At 51.3% G+C, this 15,467-nt stretch overlaps 1 protein-coding gene and 1 non-coding gene across 5 annotated transcripts; both read right to left on the reverse strand.

Moving 5' to 3' along the window:
• Positions 1-1,280: 1,280 nt before the first annotated feature.
• LOC117084731 lies at positions 1,281-1,384 on the reverse strand. Its single transcript, XR_004437632.1, has one exon. It is a non-coding gene; the product is annotated as a small nucleolar RNA U13 (small nucleolar RNA).
• A 5,014-nt stretch (positions 1,385-6,398) lies between these two features.
• On the reverse strand, positions 6,399-10,099 carry GP9 (glycoprotein IX platelet). Of its 4 annotated transcripts, none has more exons than XM_033210863.1 (4): positions 10,013-10,099; positions 7,955-8,047; positions 7,184-7,282; positions 6,399-7,073 (listed from the first exon to the last, which is right to left on the reverse strand). In XM_033210863.1, the coding sequence occupies exons 1-4, from the start codon at positions 10,014-10,016 to the stop codon at positions 6,532-6,534; spliced, it is 738 nt and encodes a 245-aa protein (XP_033066754.1). In that variant the 5' UTR covers positions 10,017-10,099; the 3' UTR covers positions 6,399-6,531. The 4 variants fall into 4 exon arrangements, with proteins under 4 accessions (XP_033066754.1, XP_033066753.1, XP_033066755.1 ...); XM_033210862.1 differs by having other exon boundaries at positions 7,184-7,309; positions 10,013-10,092; XM_033210864.1 differs by lacking the exon at positions 10,013-10,099 and having other exon boundaries at positions 6,399-7,077; positions 7,184-7,309; positions 7,955-8,038.
• Between the last annotated feature and the right edge of the window lie 5,368 nt (positions 10,100-15,467).

Below are 15,467 nucleotides of genomic sequence, written 5' to 3' on the forward strand. Positions count from 1 at the left end.
CTCAAACTCCTGACCTCAGGTCATCCGCCCACCTCAGCCTCCCAAAGTGTTGGGATTACAGGCGTGAGCCACTGCACCTGGCCTGTTTTGCTATTTGACCCCTCCAAATCTCGTGTTAAAATGTGATTCCCCAATGTTGGAGGTGAGGCCTGGTGGGAGGTGGGTCATGGGAGTGCACCCCTCATGACTTGGTGCAGTCCTCACACCAATGAGATAACGAGTGAATTCTCACTACGTTAGTTCCCAAGAGACCTGATTTTCAAAAAGAGCCTGGCACCTCTCTCCCCTCTTTCCTGCTCCTCTCTCACTGTGTGACCCACCAGCCCCCCTTCACCTCCACCATGAGTGAAAGCTTCCCTGAGGTCTCACTAGGAGCAGATGCTGGCGCCAGGCTTCCTGAACAGCCTGCAGAACCATGAGCCAAATAAACCTTTTTTCTTTATAAATTACCCTGTCTTGGGTATTCCTTTATAGAAACACAAACAGACTAAGACATAATGCCATTTGTGGGGGGTAAGGGGGACTTGGAAACAACCTAGATATCCCAGAAAAGGAGTGGCATAGAAATGATCTTCATGAAGGATTTGATTGAAGTAGTGATTGGAATTCTAATATTGATTGGAAAATGCCAGTAAGTGAAAAAAACTGAATAGCTGTTTATCATTGCAATTTCCCACCCAAACCTAAATGTTACTCAATAAGAGGTGAATTAATAAAAATAAAATGAATACAATAAAATTAAAAATGACTAAGTAGGCCAGGCATGGTGGCTCACGCTTCTAATCACAGCACTTTGGGAAGCCAAGGTGGGCGGATCACTTGAGCTTAGGAGTCTGAGACCAGCCTAGCCAACACGGCAAAATCTTGTCTCTACAAAAATATATTAGCTGGGTATGGTAGCATGCTCCTGTAGTCCCAGCTTCTCAGGAGGCTGAGGCAGGAGGTTAGCTTGAGCCCAGAAGGTCGAGGTTGCAGTGAGCTGAGATCGCACCACTGCATCTCGGCCTGGGAGACAGAGTGAGACTCTGTCTCAAAAAAAAAAAATTGATCAAGTAAAAACAGATGAACCATGAAAATATATTCTCAATTACTCTCATAAATAAAACAATCTTAAATATATATTTAAATATGTGGGTGTGTATACACACACGTACCTACCCACATATGTATACATACACACACATTTTGGGGAGAAAGCCTGGAAGGATATTCAGTCAAAGTTAGGAAGAAATATCTCTCTGGAGGGTGCTGGATTTCAGGCCTTTTATTATTATTTTTCATGTCTGGTAGGTAATGTGCTGACATCATAACAAGGTTTGAGAGAAGCACTTCTCACACAAGAACGAGAAAAGCCAATTATCACACTTATAAACTACAAAAGGCTCCCAATTTTCTTTGTAGTTTTAGAGAAAAATTTTTGGTTATGATCATGAATTATATATAGTCAGGAAAATCAATAAAGCTATTTCCATTATTTAAAGAAAAGAAAAAGTTGGGCTAGATAATTTGTGTGGTTGTGATCTCAACTACATACAACTGTTCAGAGAAGGACACCAGAAGGAAATACTGCAATGGGAGCCCCACTGTTCTCTCCATGCCTTAACGCTGGTGTGTTTACCTTCTAAGAATGTATCTTTTCCAGAGGTAGAAAAGGAAAAGCTGGGATGCTTAGACTAACCATGTGCTAATAGTGACTGTCTTTGGCTAAAGGCGCTTACAGAGATTGCTCTATTACTTAAAAAAAAAAAAAAAATTATTGCTATGTATTGTGGTAAAACATACATGGCATGGGCCAGGTGTGGTGGCTCACGCCTGTAATCCCGCACTTTGGGAGACAAAGGCAGGTGGATCACTTGAGGTCAGGAGTTCAAGACTAGCCTCGCCAATATGGCAAAACCCCATCTCTACTAAAAACATCCAAAAATTAGCTGGGCAAGGTGGCGCATGCCTGTAATCCCAGCTACTTAGGGGGCAGAAGAATCACTTGAACTCAGGAGGCAGAGACCACAGTGAGCCAAGATTGGCCTGGGCGACAGTGCAATGGCGTGATCTTGGCTCACGGCAACCTCCACCTCCCAGGTTCAAGCAATTCTCCTGCCTCAGCCTCCCAAGTAGTTGAGATCACAGGTGTGTGCCACCACGCTGGCTAATTTTTGAATTTTTAATAGAGACAAGGTTTCGCCAGGTTGGCTAGGTTGGTCTCAAACTCCTGACTTCAGGTGATCCACCTGCCTTTGCCTCCCAAAATGCTGGGATTACAGGTGCAAGCCACTGTGTCCAGCCTTGCAATTAAATATTAATGAAGGAAGTGGCCGGGTGTGGAGCCTCACGCCTGTAATCCCAGCACTTTGGGAGGCCGAGGTGGGTGGATCACGAGGTCAGGAGATTGAGACCATCCTGGCTAACATGGTGAAACCTCGTCTCTACTAAAAATACAAAAAATTAGCCAGGCATGGTGGCGGGTGCCTGTAGTCCCAGCTACTTGGGAGGCTGAGGCCGGAGAATGGCGTGAACCTGGGAGGCAGAGGTTACAGTGAGGAGAGATCGCGCCACTGCACTCCAGCCTGGGGCACAGAGCGAGACTCCATCTTAAAAAAAAAAAAAAAAAAAAATTAATGAAGGAAGTAATACCGTCTAGCTTTCCTGTCTGAATTTGATCCACTGTTTTAGAGATCCATCCAACAAAGTAACACTTTCCCAAGATTTTGAGACATTTCTCAAAACCTGGAGTAGAGGTCCTCACTGGTTATTATCCAGAAGGATTGAAAATGAGAACTGCAGCCCCAGAGCCGGTTAGAAAGCTGGCAATTAGAGGCCCAGGTGCTGCTGAGTCCCAGCGGGCTTTCCATGCCACCAGTCACCCTCCCAGCATGGGCTGAGCTGCGCCAGGACAGAACTTCCACCTTCCGCTCACTTCCATTTCTAGCCAGACCAAGTCCCAAAACCTCAAAAATAGGGAAGCCAACAGTGCAGCCTTCAGTCTGTGGCCAGAGGCCCAAAACCCCTGGCAAGCCACTGGCATAGGTCCAAGAGTCCAAAAGCTGAAGAACTTGGAGTCTGACATTTGAGGGCAGGAAGCATCCAGGAGGAGAGAAAGATGAAAGCCAGAAGACTCAGCAAGTGTAGTCCTTCCATGCTCTTCTGTCTGCTTTTATTCTAGCCGAGCTGGCAGCAGGTTAGATGGTGCCTACCTAGACTGAGGGTGGGTCTGCCTCTCCCAGTCCTCTGACTCAAATGTTAATCTCCTTTGGCAACACCCTCACAGACACACCCGGGAACAATACTTTACATCCTTCAATCCAATCAAGTTGACACTCAATATTAAACCATCACAGCCACTGACTGGGATCTGGACAGCAAATGTACAAGCATGATCTGTGCCCCTCAGGGCTGGCCATGGGCATCAGGCAGTCCTCTTTGTCCTCTGCTCTCCCGCTGGCCAGGGGCATGCAGAAGAGGGTAAGGACAGTTTCAGAAGCTGGGGCAGACAGTTTCTATAAAAGATAGACTTGCCACTTGTGCCCAGTGCTGCGCTATTAGCCGGCAGGCTTGAGCTCCACTTCCATGATAGACACTGTAGCATGTTGTCTTGTATGTTGAGAATGGATTCCATGTTACAGCAGAGAAGGAGGTCTCCCAGTGAGCAGGTGGCCAGCACAGAGGCCTGTGATCAGGAAGAGCGGCCGGATGGGTGGGTCAGTGGTTATAGCTGCTGGTAAAATTACCCTACACAGGCTGGGTGCGGTGGCTGCTCACGCCTAGTTGTCCCAGCACTTTGGGAGGCCGAAGCTGGCTAATCAATTGCTTAAGTCTAGGAGTTCGAGATCAGCCTGGGCAACATGGCCAAACCCCTTCCCTACAAAAACTACAAAAATTAGCTGGGAGTGGAGGTGCATGCCTGTGGTCCCAGCTACTCGGGAGGCAGAGGTGGGAGGATTGCTAGAGTCCAGGAGGCTGAGGTTGTGGTGAGCCATGATTGCACCACTGCAGGAGGTCAGTGTGAGGCTGGTGTCAGGGGAGGTGATGTGGACAGCTCTGAGGGAGAGGAGATGGTGTGAATTGCTGGTGAAGTTGCCTGTGCAGGGGTATGTTTGGCCAACCATGCCTGTGGTGGGGGAGGCACTGAGGCTGGGGCTGGAGCTGTTGAATGCTGAAATTTTATCCCTAGTGTGCTTTCATTAGGAGGTGGGGCCTTTGGAAGGTAATTAGGGCCTTTATAAAAGTGCTTGAGGTTGGCCAGGTGTGGTGGCTTTGGGAGGCCAAGGCAGGAGGATTGCTTGAGCCCAGGAGTTTGAGACTAGTTTGGGTAACAAGGTGAAACCCCATCTCTACCAAAAATTAGCTGGGCGTGGTGGCGCATGCCTGTAGTCCCAGCTACTGGGGAGGTTGAGGCGGGAGGCTGCAGTGAGCCATGATTGCACCACTGCACTCCAGCCTGGGTGACAGAGCAGGACCGTACCTCAAAAAAAAAAAAAAAGAAAAGACAAGAAAAAAAGAAAAAAAAAAGATGTGTATGAGGGAGCTGGCTGCCCCTTCTATCCCTTTCGTCCCTTCGCCAATGAGGGGAAGAGGGCCGTCAGCAGACACTGAATGCCAGTGCCTGGATCTTGGACTTCCCAGGCTTCAGAACCATGAGAAATAAATGTTCACTGTTTTTACAGTACCCAGACTGGCATTTGGTTGAAGCAGCAAAAACTGGCGAAGGCAGACAGTGACCTTCCAGGGAGTCACCGTTCCCTAGGGTGCTTGTGTGACCAGCCATCCACCTTGGGAAATGCCTGCCTGGCCTCAGAGGCCTCCACCCTCCCCACCCACAGAGAACTTGTTGCCCAGGCAGCCTGCAGGTTCTTGCTGGACTGAGCAGGACAGGGGCCTGGAATCGCTGGTGGGTACACACGGCCTCAGGAAGGCACCGAAGGAGGGGGATCTGTGTAGCACCCCGTGTCGGGGGTTGGGGACTGAAGGGCCTTAGTTCCAGGGTCCCCCACAGGCCTGGAAGCTTTCGAGGGAGCACGTGTGAAAGAGAATAAGCAGGTAACCTGGGCCTGCACCCTCCTCCAAGCAGCAGGTCACAGAACAGCTCCCTCCTTACAGGCTCCCACAGGGAAACCCGAGAGTGACCCATGGGAGGTGCTGCACGCAAGCCTTGGACACACCTGGCGCCCAAGGAGCAGATGCCAGCTTTTACGATTGTTCTTAGGCAGCCGTGTCACAGCGGAAATCGCAGGCTCAGCCTGATCCAGTTGGCTGATGTTCTATTTGTCCTGCCTATGTATTTCCTAAAATTTCTTATTTAGTTGCCAACACAAAGACTTCAGAGAGTTCACATAACAATCTAGCTTTCTGACCTGTCTGGAAGAACGGGACGCCTGGCACCTGGGCCCCCATCTCCACATGGTGGCAATTGGCTGAGCCCCTCTGGATGGAACACAGACTCCCTGGTTTGCTACATTCCCTACCACTCCTTACTGGCCCCCACCTCCGAGTTTGGGGTTCCTGCTCCGACCTGAGCTCTGTCAGACAGTGCCCTCCAGCTGCACTCTCAACCCGCTTGGGCTACCTGGTGGAATCTTCTGACCCACAGGCCCACCCAAGCTGGTCTGCTGGTTACACATGGAGCCCCTCGAGGGGTGGGGTCCCCGTGTAATTATATTTGGATTTGGCTTAGCCAGTAACAGGCCCATAAATGTTACCTCATGTGGTGGAGAAAAGTTTATGATTTTAACATCTGGCACCAGGATTCCTCAGAGGGGGAGAGCTGCCTTGTTTGAAGGATTTGGTGATCAGGGCTTGGGGTAGGAGGGGGACCCCAGGGTTTGGAGGTGCAGATGTTAGTCCTGTAGGAGCTTGTCTTCCATGAGAGAGGGATTTGTCTTGTTTCTGGAGAAGAGTAGACAGGAAAAAAAGGAGAGAGAAGACGGAGGAGAGGACGGGGCCAGGTGAGCCCCAGCAGCCTCACGGCCAAGGTGGAGTGGTCGGAGGCCGCGACAGAACAGGACCCGCCAAGCCATTTCTGTCGTGGGGACGGAAGCCCCTCCTCTCCTCCCTCCAGGGGCCTTTGGGACACCCTGCTCTGCTCACTACTGTGCTGGGAGAGCGAGATTTCTGGGGAATGTGGTGAGGGCTGGGCCCCAGTGTGAAGCTGGCCTGGGCTGTCCAGGGTGACCCACACCAGAAGCAGACGGCTGAGGCCATGAGACCCAGAGTCCCAGGTCCTGGCTTGGGGTGTCCAGAGACTATGTAATTAAGGGTGAAAGGTGGGGGAGGTGGGCAGTCCATTTTACTAACAACATGAGGAACAGGGAAGCCCCAACTGATGTCTGGTTATAACAAAATGGAGCCAGGTTTTCAGAAGGAGACAGATTCAAGTGCCGAAAGGGGAAAAAAGATCTCTGAGCTTATATAAAACAGCCAAGCTGCCAGTTTATTTTGGGCTTCTAGTGGTTTGGGCTGACCAGGCCTGGTGGAGTCTGGGGACCTGCCTCAGGGACTGGCCCCCTGGCCTGGGACCAGGGGTTCTGGGGGCCTGGCTCAATCCAGGGCCTCGGTGGTGGCACACAGCAGGCCAGCCAGAAGAGCCAGGCCCAGCGCAGCCACAGCAACCAGCGCCACGTCCCACAAGACCCCTGAGCGCACCCAGGACGCCTGCAGCTGCCAGCCGCAGCTGCCCAGCTGGTAGCCTGTCAGCCGGCCCAGTGGGCCATGGGCAGCGAGGCTGGGGCTGGCACAGCGGACCTGCAGCAGGGCCCCGGGTGTGCGGTCCTCCAGCCAGAGGCGCAGATAGGTGAGGCTGCAGTCACAGTGCCATGGGTTCTGCGTCACATCGAGGGTCTGCAGCTGGGGCAAGTGGTCAAAGGCTCCCGGGGGCACGGACTGAAGGCTGTTGTTGGCCAGCAGGAGGTGGCGGGTGCGGGCCGGCAGGGCAGGCAGGGCAGTGAGCCCTTGGCCCCTGCAGTCCACCCACAGCCCCATGGTTTCCAGGGCGCGGCAGGTGCAGGGGATAGGGCAGTCCTTGGTGGCTTCTGCTGTGGCCCAGAGCAGGAACAGGGCTTCCCAGGCAGGCATGGGACAGGCTGGCTGCAGAGAGAGGAGCTGTGAGGGAGGGCGTGGCGGCTGACCCATCCTCAGGGATGGCAAGCACCGGGGATGCAGCGGAGCCTGACATGGGACAGGGTGCACTCACCTCCCTTCTCGGGTCTCAGTCTTCTCCTCCGGGAAACAGGCTGGGGACTGGGGAAGGTAGAGCGTGCCCAACCCAGGCCTGGCTGACCCTCTCTGGACACTGTTGAAGGCAGGGTGGTGAGGGCAGCTGTGGATTGGGGTAAGATTGTTTTTGGGAAGGGGAAGGGACTTCCTGGCCCCTAGCAGAGACCCCATCCCCTACTTGGGGATGAGAGGAGCAGATGGCTGCTAAATGAGTCCCAGCCCAGGACCACACACCCCAGAGACTAGGAAAGAGCCTTGGAGGGGCCTCCAGGCTGCCCCCAGCAACCCCCGCCAGCTAAGTGAGCTGTTACCTGATTTCCAGATGCAGAAGACAGTGGGATGGGGACACTGACTGGAGCAGGGAGGGGAACCCAGTGGGGCCCCATTTGGAAAGCCACTCATCTGGGCTAACACTGACTTGGGGAAACTGAGGCCCACAGAGAGAAAGCAGTGTGCCCAGGGCCACCCGGTGTGGTGTCAGAGGCCAGACTCACACTCAGGTCTCGGGAACCCTGGCCCTCTGTTTAGTTCTTCCCCACAGGCGTTTCCCCTCCACAAGCAGAGCTCCCCCCACCCACAGCAGGTTTCCAGTCAGTAAGTGTCAAATCAACTCATTAATCTTGACTCAGCCAAGGAGATGGTGTCTCAGAGAGAATGTCCCACGCAACCCTGTCTTGTGAAGGGGACAGGAGTTGACCTCCTCTCTCCCTGTGGGAGGCCATGTTGGGTAATACAGAGGGCCACTTACCTGTGAAGCCTTCGGTTGGGTGCTCCCGCCTGGCCTGAAAGGTCCTGACTGAGGTCTGGGTGGCAACTCTATGGGATGCAGCTGAGGTGGCCCCTGCGGAAGCGGGTGGAAGGAAGTGATGAAAATAGCCTGGCTTATCCCCCCAGTGCAGCCCTGGGGCCTATTTCCAGAGGCTGGAGGCCCTCAGGGGCCCGCGCCTTGGGCACAGAACCACATCTCAACCCCGGTGTATGAAGGGTGTCCCACTGTGCCGCCAGTGCTGCGACGGGCTTTGGGATCGGGTCTGTGGAGGACTGAGGTGGCCCCTCGCCTGCTCCCAGAAGGTGGGGAACTAGGAGACCCCCGAGAAACGTGGCCATGCTGGTTGTTCCTCCGAATCTCAGTTTTCCTCATCTGTAAAGTGGGAGCAGTGACCCCGTCCTGCCTGCCTCACAGAGGTGTGGGCTGGGCAGCTCCCACTGGCTGAGAGCACCATGGTGGGGAAAGTGACTTCATTTTTAACTCTCCCCTCTCTTCTTGGTGCCATGGTTTTTAGCTCCTGCTTAGCGCTTCCCCATCCCTCTTTCTGACAAACAGCTGCAGGCCTGGGAAGCAGAGCTTCTACCAAGCGTGAGTCTCTAGCTAGAATTTTGGCCTATGGTTTAACATTTGCAGTACATTTCCTTCTAGAGCACAGTCTACTTAGGGGAGGGACACCATTTTCCATTTATGTTAGTGACATAAAGCTTCCTATAAAACATAAATGTGGCCGGGCGCGGTGGCTCAAGCCTGTAATCCCAGCACTTTGGGAGGCCGAGACGGGCGGATCACAAGGTCAGGAGATCGAGACCATCCTGGCTAACCCGGTGAAACCCCGTCTCTACTAAAAAATACAAAAAACTAGCCGGGCGAGGTGGCGGGCGCCTATAGTCCCAGCTACTCGGGAGGCTGAGGCAGGAGAATGGCGTGAACCCGAAAGGCGGAGCTTGCAGTGAGCTGAGATCCGGCCACTGCACTCCACCTGGGCGACAGAGCGAGACTCTGTCTCAAAAAAAAAAAAAAAAAAAAAACCATAAATGTAGTTTGGGATGGAGAATTGCTTGAACCCGGGAGGCAGAGGTTGCAGTGAGCTGAGACTATACCACTGCACTCCAGCCTGGGCGACAGAGTGAGACTCCATATTAATAAATAAATAAAATAAGGTCAAAACACAGAAGTTACAGAAGCCTGACAGGAAAAGCCAAGGACAAAAGGCTGACGGAAGTTTTAAATGCACTTCATTGACACGTTGGACCCTCGGGAATATTCCTCGGTCCTACAGGGGGGTGTGCCTGTTCTTATTTTGGTCCCACACCCTTCTCAGGCCAGCTTCCCTCCTCCTGCATGGCTAAGCAGGCTGAGTCCTTCCCTGGGAGGCCTCGTGTTCTCTCCCCCGCCACCTGGTTCTGCTCTCGGGGCAGGAGTTGGGTGTTCACCCTCCTGGGAGGCCCTGAGAGGCTGCCAGGCCCCAGCTCTGCTTCCCCCACCCACTGATCCTGGGCTCAGAGAAGGGTGGAGAAGGTTCTGTTCCCCCATTGAAGTCACACCTGCTTGGTGGCCTGGTTGCTGCTGGGGGTCCCCTGATGTGTGCTCAGTGGGGACTCTGACTGGAGCCTGGACCCTGGAGAGGAGCCTCAGCCTGTCAGGGCCTTCCCTCCCTCCCCATGGAGCCCTGGCATGTTCTGCCTCCTCTGCCCTGCACGCATTCACCAGTGAGCCCCACGCAGGTGGGTAAGGGGTTCTGGAGTGAGTGGGGGCGCTGCAGCCACCAGGTCAGGTGTCCTGACCAGATCTGGTGGGGCCTGTGCCCTCCTTCCTCTTGAGCCTCTGAGATTTCCTTATTTTCAGCATGTACAACTTAAAACGAAAAACTACATCAACATAGACAGGTTTTGTGAATTTAAAAAACTACATAAATAATAAATAAATGATTTTCATTGTGGGAAATTAGAATATTCAGATGAACAGGAATAAGAAAATAAAAATTCCCCCCCATCCCAACATCAGGCAAGACTGTTTTTTTTCCCCATGTGTACTTACCCATATGGGTAATGCAGAGAGGATTGCAGCCCTGCCAGGTGAGCCCTGTTGTGGGGGCTCACCTGCCCTGCATCACCTTGATTTCCACCTACAAGTGATGCAGGGCAGGTGAGCCCCCACAACAGGGCTTAGCCGCTGAGGACTCTTGGCTTGGGCCAGGAAAGAAGTCAAAGAGCCAGTGGTGAAGAAAGTTGCTTTATATTCATTACATGTAAATTAAGGGGTAGATTATTTAGAACTTTCTAGAAAAGGGGTGGTGAGTTTCCAGAACCCTATAACTTTCAGGTTGTTGCCATGGCATGTTGCCATGGCATTTGTAAACTACCATGGTGAGGGTGGGGGAGGGAGTGTCTATGTTAGAGAGCAGTGAGGACAACTAGTGGTTGCTTTCGTCCCCATCTGCTGGTTTCTGGTTTCTGCCAACTTCTTCACTACACCTTGTTTCAACCAGATCATGCTGCCGTCAGCAGGATGGTGACCAGGGGTCCTGACAGGTGCTCAGAAAACAGGTCCTGCTGATCTACCTCAGGAAGGCTGGAAGAAAAGAACCCACAGGAGCTGCATGATGAAGAGTGAGAAAATAAATATGTGATGTATTAAGCCTCTTGTGACAGCAGCAATAGGAACCAAGGCGAAGGCCAAGCCCCGCTCTCATGCTGTGAGTTCTCCCCTCTTCACCATCCCAGGACATTGCCCTATCAGGTGCCCCTTCCTCTGCATCATCAGTTTCTCCTTCACTGGGTCATTCCATCAGGTTAGGAGCAGCCAGGCTGGGCGTGGTGGCTCACGCCTGTAATCCCAGCACTTTGGGAGGCTGAGGTGGGTGGATCACTTTAGGTTGTGGGTTCAAGACCAGCCTGACCAACATGGAGAAACACTGTCTCTACTAAAAATATAAAATTAGCTGGAGGTGGTGACACATGCCTGTAATCCCAGCTACTTGGGAGGCTGAGGCAGGAGAATCACTTGAACCCAGGAACTGGAGGCTGTGGTCAGCCGAGATCGTGCCATTGCACTCCAGACTGGGCAACAAGAACAAAACTCCGTCTCAAAAAAACAAACAAACAAACAACAACAAAAAAGCAGCCTATAATACTGCCCTTTTGAAAAATCCTGCCTTAATTTTTCTGCTTCTCTCTTCCATAAAACCCCTCTGAAGAGTCACTTCTCCTTCTTGTCCAACCCATCAGTAATTCCTGTCGTTTCAGCCACCAGGATCTATTCAGAACTTAATCACTTCTCCCTGTGCTGCTACTGCTCTGGTCTTCGTTAGCCTTTTTGACTTCCCATCGCAAATAAAAGAAAGCCCGTGCTCCTGTGGTCAGGAAGCTACAGGCCCCGCTGTAGCTTGGCCCCTGCCTGTTTCTTGACCCCATCACCCACTCTCTACTTTGCTCATCAATGTCCATCCACACCGATTTTCTTTCTGTTGCTCAAACACTCTGGCACTTTCCTGCCTCAGGGCCTTTGCACCTGCTGTTCCCTCTTCTTGGAGTGCCCTTCCCCCAGAGCCCCACATGGCTTCCTCCTGATCATCATTCTCATCTCAATTCAGATGACCCCTCCTCAGAGGCCTCCCTCGCCAAGGCACAGCTCCATCCTTCTGTACCATAATACTCCATTTCATATTTTCCTTAGCATTGATCAGGATCTGAAATGATCTTATTTTTACATTTTTATGTGTTTATTAAATGTCTCCTCCCATTGACTGGCCCATGGGCATTATGTAATACATACTCATCAGCCTTGCTGGCCGTCTCTTCTCTAGTGCTGGTCTTATCTGTGTCTTGCCAGGATTGTTGTCTCCTTGATGCCGGCCTCTGCCTCTGCTATACAGATTTAATCTCACCACACCCCTGCTCCATGTCTTTCATGGTTCCCCACTGTCTTCAGGACACCCTCTGCCACCCTGTCCAGCCTCACCTGTCATCTCTTCCTGATCTGAAGCTTCGTGGTAGGCTAGCCATGTCCCTCACTCCCCACCCACACGCAGACTTTTGTCTCTGTGCTTTTGCCTCTGCACTGCCCTCTTTCTGGAGCCCTGTGGAATGTCTGCCTGGCACGCTGCATCCTTTAAGATTCACCAGGAGCATGACCTCTTACAGGAAGATGTACACCAAGAGCATGACCTCTTACGGATGCGCTCACCCAGCCATTTGCTTATCTGTCTGCACATGGGCCCAGCAGCTCCTTGGAGAACCTCAGCACCCACTAGGGAAGTGTTCGCAGATCTTGTGACTAAATTTGGTTGAGCCTCTCAGGCAACTTCAGGTGATACATGCCTATGACACAAATAACGAGAAACATGAGGGAGAGAGCCACTCCTTTCTTGTCCCCTGAGCTGAAGGAAACAGCCTCTGTTTGGTCATTGTATTATAAAGGAAACTGCTTGGCCGGGCGCGTGGCTCAAGCCTGTAATCCCAGCACTTTGGGAGGCCGAGACGGGCGGATCACGAGGTCAGGAGATCGAGACCATCCTGGCTAACACGGTGAAACCCCGTCTCTACTAAAAAAAAAAGAATACAAAAAATTAGCCGGGCGAGATGGCGGGCGCCTGTAGTCCCAGCTACTCGGGAGGCTGAGGCGAGAGAATGGTGTAAACCCGGGAGGCGGAGCTTGCAGTGAGCTGAGATCCGGCCACTGCACTCCAGCCTGGGTGACAGAGCGAGACTCCGTCTCAAAAAAAAAAAAAAAAAAAAAAAAAAGAAACTGCTTAGGCATACTTACTTTGGAGGCTGGGATCTTTCAATATCCCCCAAGACAAATTTTCCTTCTCATGGGAAGCAGAGGGGATCGAGAGGCAGTGATTATTAGGTAGCATTTTTAGCACGTGTGCGACCAGGAGGAAATGAGTAACCCTGTCTGCCGCTGCTGGGCCGCCGTGGAGCAGAGCCTGTGCTTGCTGGATCTTTGCAGATGCAGGTCTCCATCACCCCAGCTGTTCTGAGCCAGCCTGTGGAGCAGCCTGCCTCGCTCTGAAACGTGATTTTGCTATTTACTTGCTCTGTGACCTTGGGCAATAGTCTCAGCCTATCTCTGCCTCAGTTTCCTCATCTGCAGAATGGGGAAAGTCAAAGACCCCACCTCCCTGACTGCTGTGAGGAAGGAGTGAGATAAGCCTGGCAGGTGCTTTGCTGGGGGTCGGGCCACAGCAGGCACTGTGGAAGTCATCATGGGCAGGAGCCACTGGCACACTGTTAGGGAAGAAAGGGGGACCTGATAGCCAGTCGTGGTAGCTCACGCCTGTAATCCTAGCACTTTGGGAAGCCGAGGTGGGCAGATCACTTGAGGCCAGGAGTCTGGCCAACATGGTGAAAACCCCTCTCTACTAAAAATACAAAATTTAGCTGGGCATGGTGGCATGCACCTGTAATCCCAGCTACTCAGGAGGCTGAGGAGGAGAATCGCTTGAACCCGGGAGACGCAGGTTGCAGTGAGCTGAGATTGTACCACTGCACTCCAGCCTGGGCAACAGAGGAAGACTCCATCTTGAAAAAAAAAAAAAAGAAAGAAAAGAAAGGGAGGACTGACACCCTTTGACATACCCTCTTGTGTCTGAAGATTTTTGTCTCTTGTGATTAAAAGGATTAAACATAGTCTAGCTTGGCACAGAGATACCCCTCCCCAGCTGACAGCCCTAACCATGGGACTTCTACCCGCCTCTCAGCCTTGATGTCTGGCCCTTCAGCCCGGCAGCTGTATCTGATCAGAAATGAATGATGATACTTTATTTGCTATGAACTTACTGTGATGTCAGTTTGTGTGTGTGACGGGTGAGACTGGTTTCTCAATTAAATTTGAGCATATAAACTTTCTTAAAATATATTTATGTACATTTAAAAAGAGAACTGATTCTAAGAAAAATTTTAAGTGTAAACTAAAAATAAAATTATAAGCCCCCAGCAAACTGAATGGACTCCTTTATGGCCAACGGGACCCCAGAAAAACTTTAAAACTGAGCTCCCAGCCACAACAGGACAGGAGGTCAGAAGCTTCGTTACACCCCCTCCTTTTTGTGGTTCAGACACAACAACTGACCAGCATTACTGTTAAAATAGAGATAGTAAGACAAAATAGAGATAGTAAGACTGACATGGCAGACTCTTTATGGCAAATAAGATGCTAAATTATAAACAGGACCTAAGGCCATGCCAGGCAAGGGTTAAGTCAGGCACCCCACACTTAAAAGAATGAACTCTGTTCTCACTGCCACAAGGCTTTTCTTTTTCTCTAGCAGCTAAACAAGCACTGGCCTTGAGATAAGCAATACTGAAACAATTTGCCGTTCCACCAGATGTGACTAACTGACCCCCAACTCCTGTTCCACCAGCCATAACTGCAGCTTTGATTGGACAAGAGACTGATTTCAATAACTTTCTCCAGATAAGAAGACCACCGACCATGGTCTGCCCCAGCCTGTTTACAGAGGCTGCACACAGAGTGTGTTTGTGTCCTGAAAAGCCTTTTGACATATAGGGCCTAACTGTAATACATTTACATGTTCAGTCTCCATCTCAGAGCAAACATGGGTAGTATGTTACATGCATGTTTGTTCAAAATGAATGTGTTAGAAACACCTTAATGACTATTCCTTTTTTTTTTTTTTTGAGATGGAGTCTTGCTCTGTCGCCAGGCTGGAGTGCAGTGACGTGATCTTGGCTCACTGCAACATCCGCCTCCCGGGTTCAAGCAATTCTTCTGTCTCAGCCTCCCAAGTAGCTGGGACTAAAGGCATGTGCCACCACAACCGGCTAATCTTTGTATTTTTAGTAGATGGGGTTTCACCATGTTGGCCAGGCTGGTCTTGAACTCCAGACCTTGTGATCCGTCCGCCTCTGACTCCCAAAGTGCTGGGATTACAGGCGTGAGCCACCGCGCCTGGCCATGACTATTCTTTTGTTTGTTTTTGAGACAGGCTCTCTCACCCAGGCTAGAGTACAGTGACTCAATCATGGTTCACTGCAGCCTCAACCTCCTGGGTTCAAGTGATCCTCCCACCTCAGCCTCCTGAGTAGCTGGCACCACAGACACGTGCCATTACCCCAGCTAATTTTGTATTTTTTGTAGAGATGGAATCTCACTATGTTGCTCAGACTGGTCTCTAACTCCTGGGCTCAAGCAGTCCTCCTGCCTCAGCCTCCCAAAATGCTAGGATTACAGACAGGAGGCACAGTGCCTTCATGAATATTCATAGCTCCTCCTGTAGCCTGTTGAATATGTATGTCTAGCCAGACTGGTCAGCATAAAGCTCCTGCCCCAACCCCTCCTCTTTCAAAGTGCTTGGCCATTGGCACACTTCCCAGCCTGCAGATGGCCACCTTGCAGGCTGGAATGTTTTACAGGAAATAAAGTCTTATCTTTTTCTAAATGTGTATATGTGTGTGTGTGTGTGTGTGTATGTATGTTTTAACGTAGGCAATAGCACAGATGATGGGAAGATGTGGTAAATACCCAC

Source organism: Trachypithecus francoisi, unplaced genomic scaffold, assembly GCF_009764315.1.
Source record: "Trachypithecus francoisi isolate TF-2019V2 unplaced genomic scaffold, Tfra_2.0 Lachesis_group0, whole genome shotgun sequence".
Classification (NCBI taxonomy): Eukaryota; Metazoa; Chordata; class Mammalia; order Primates; family Cercopithecidae; genus Trachypithecus; species Trachypithecus francoisi.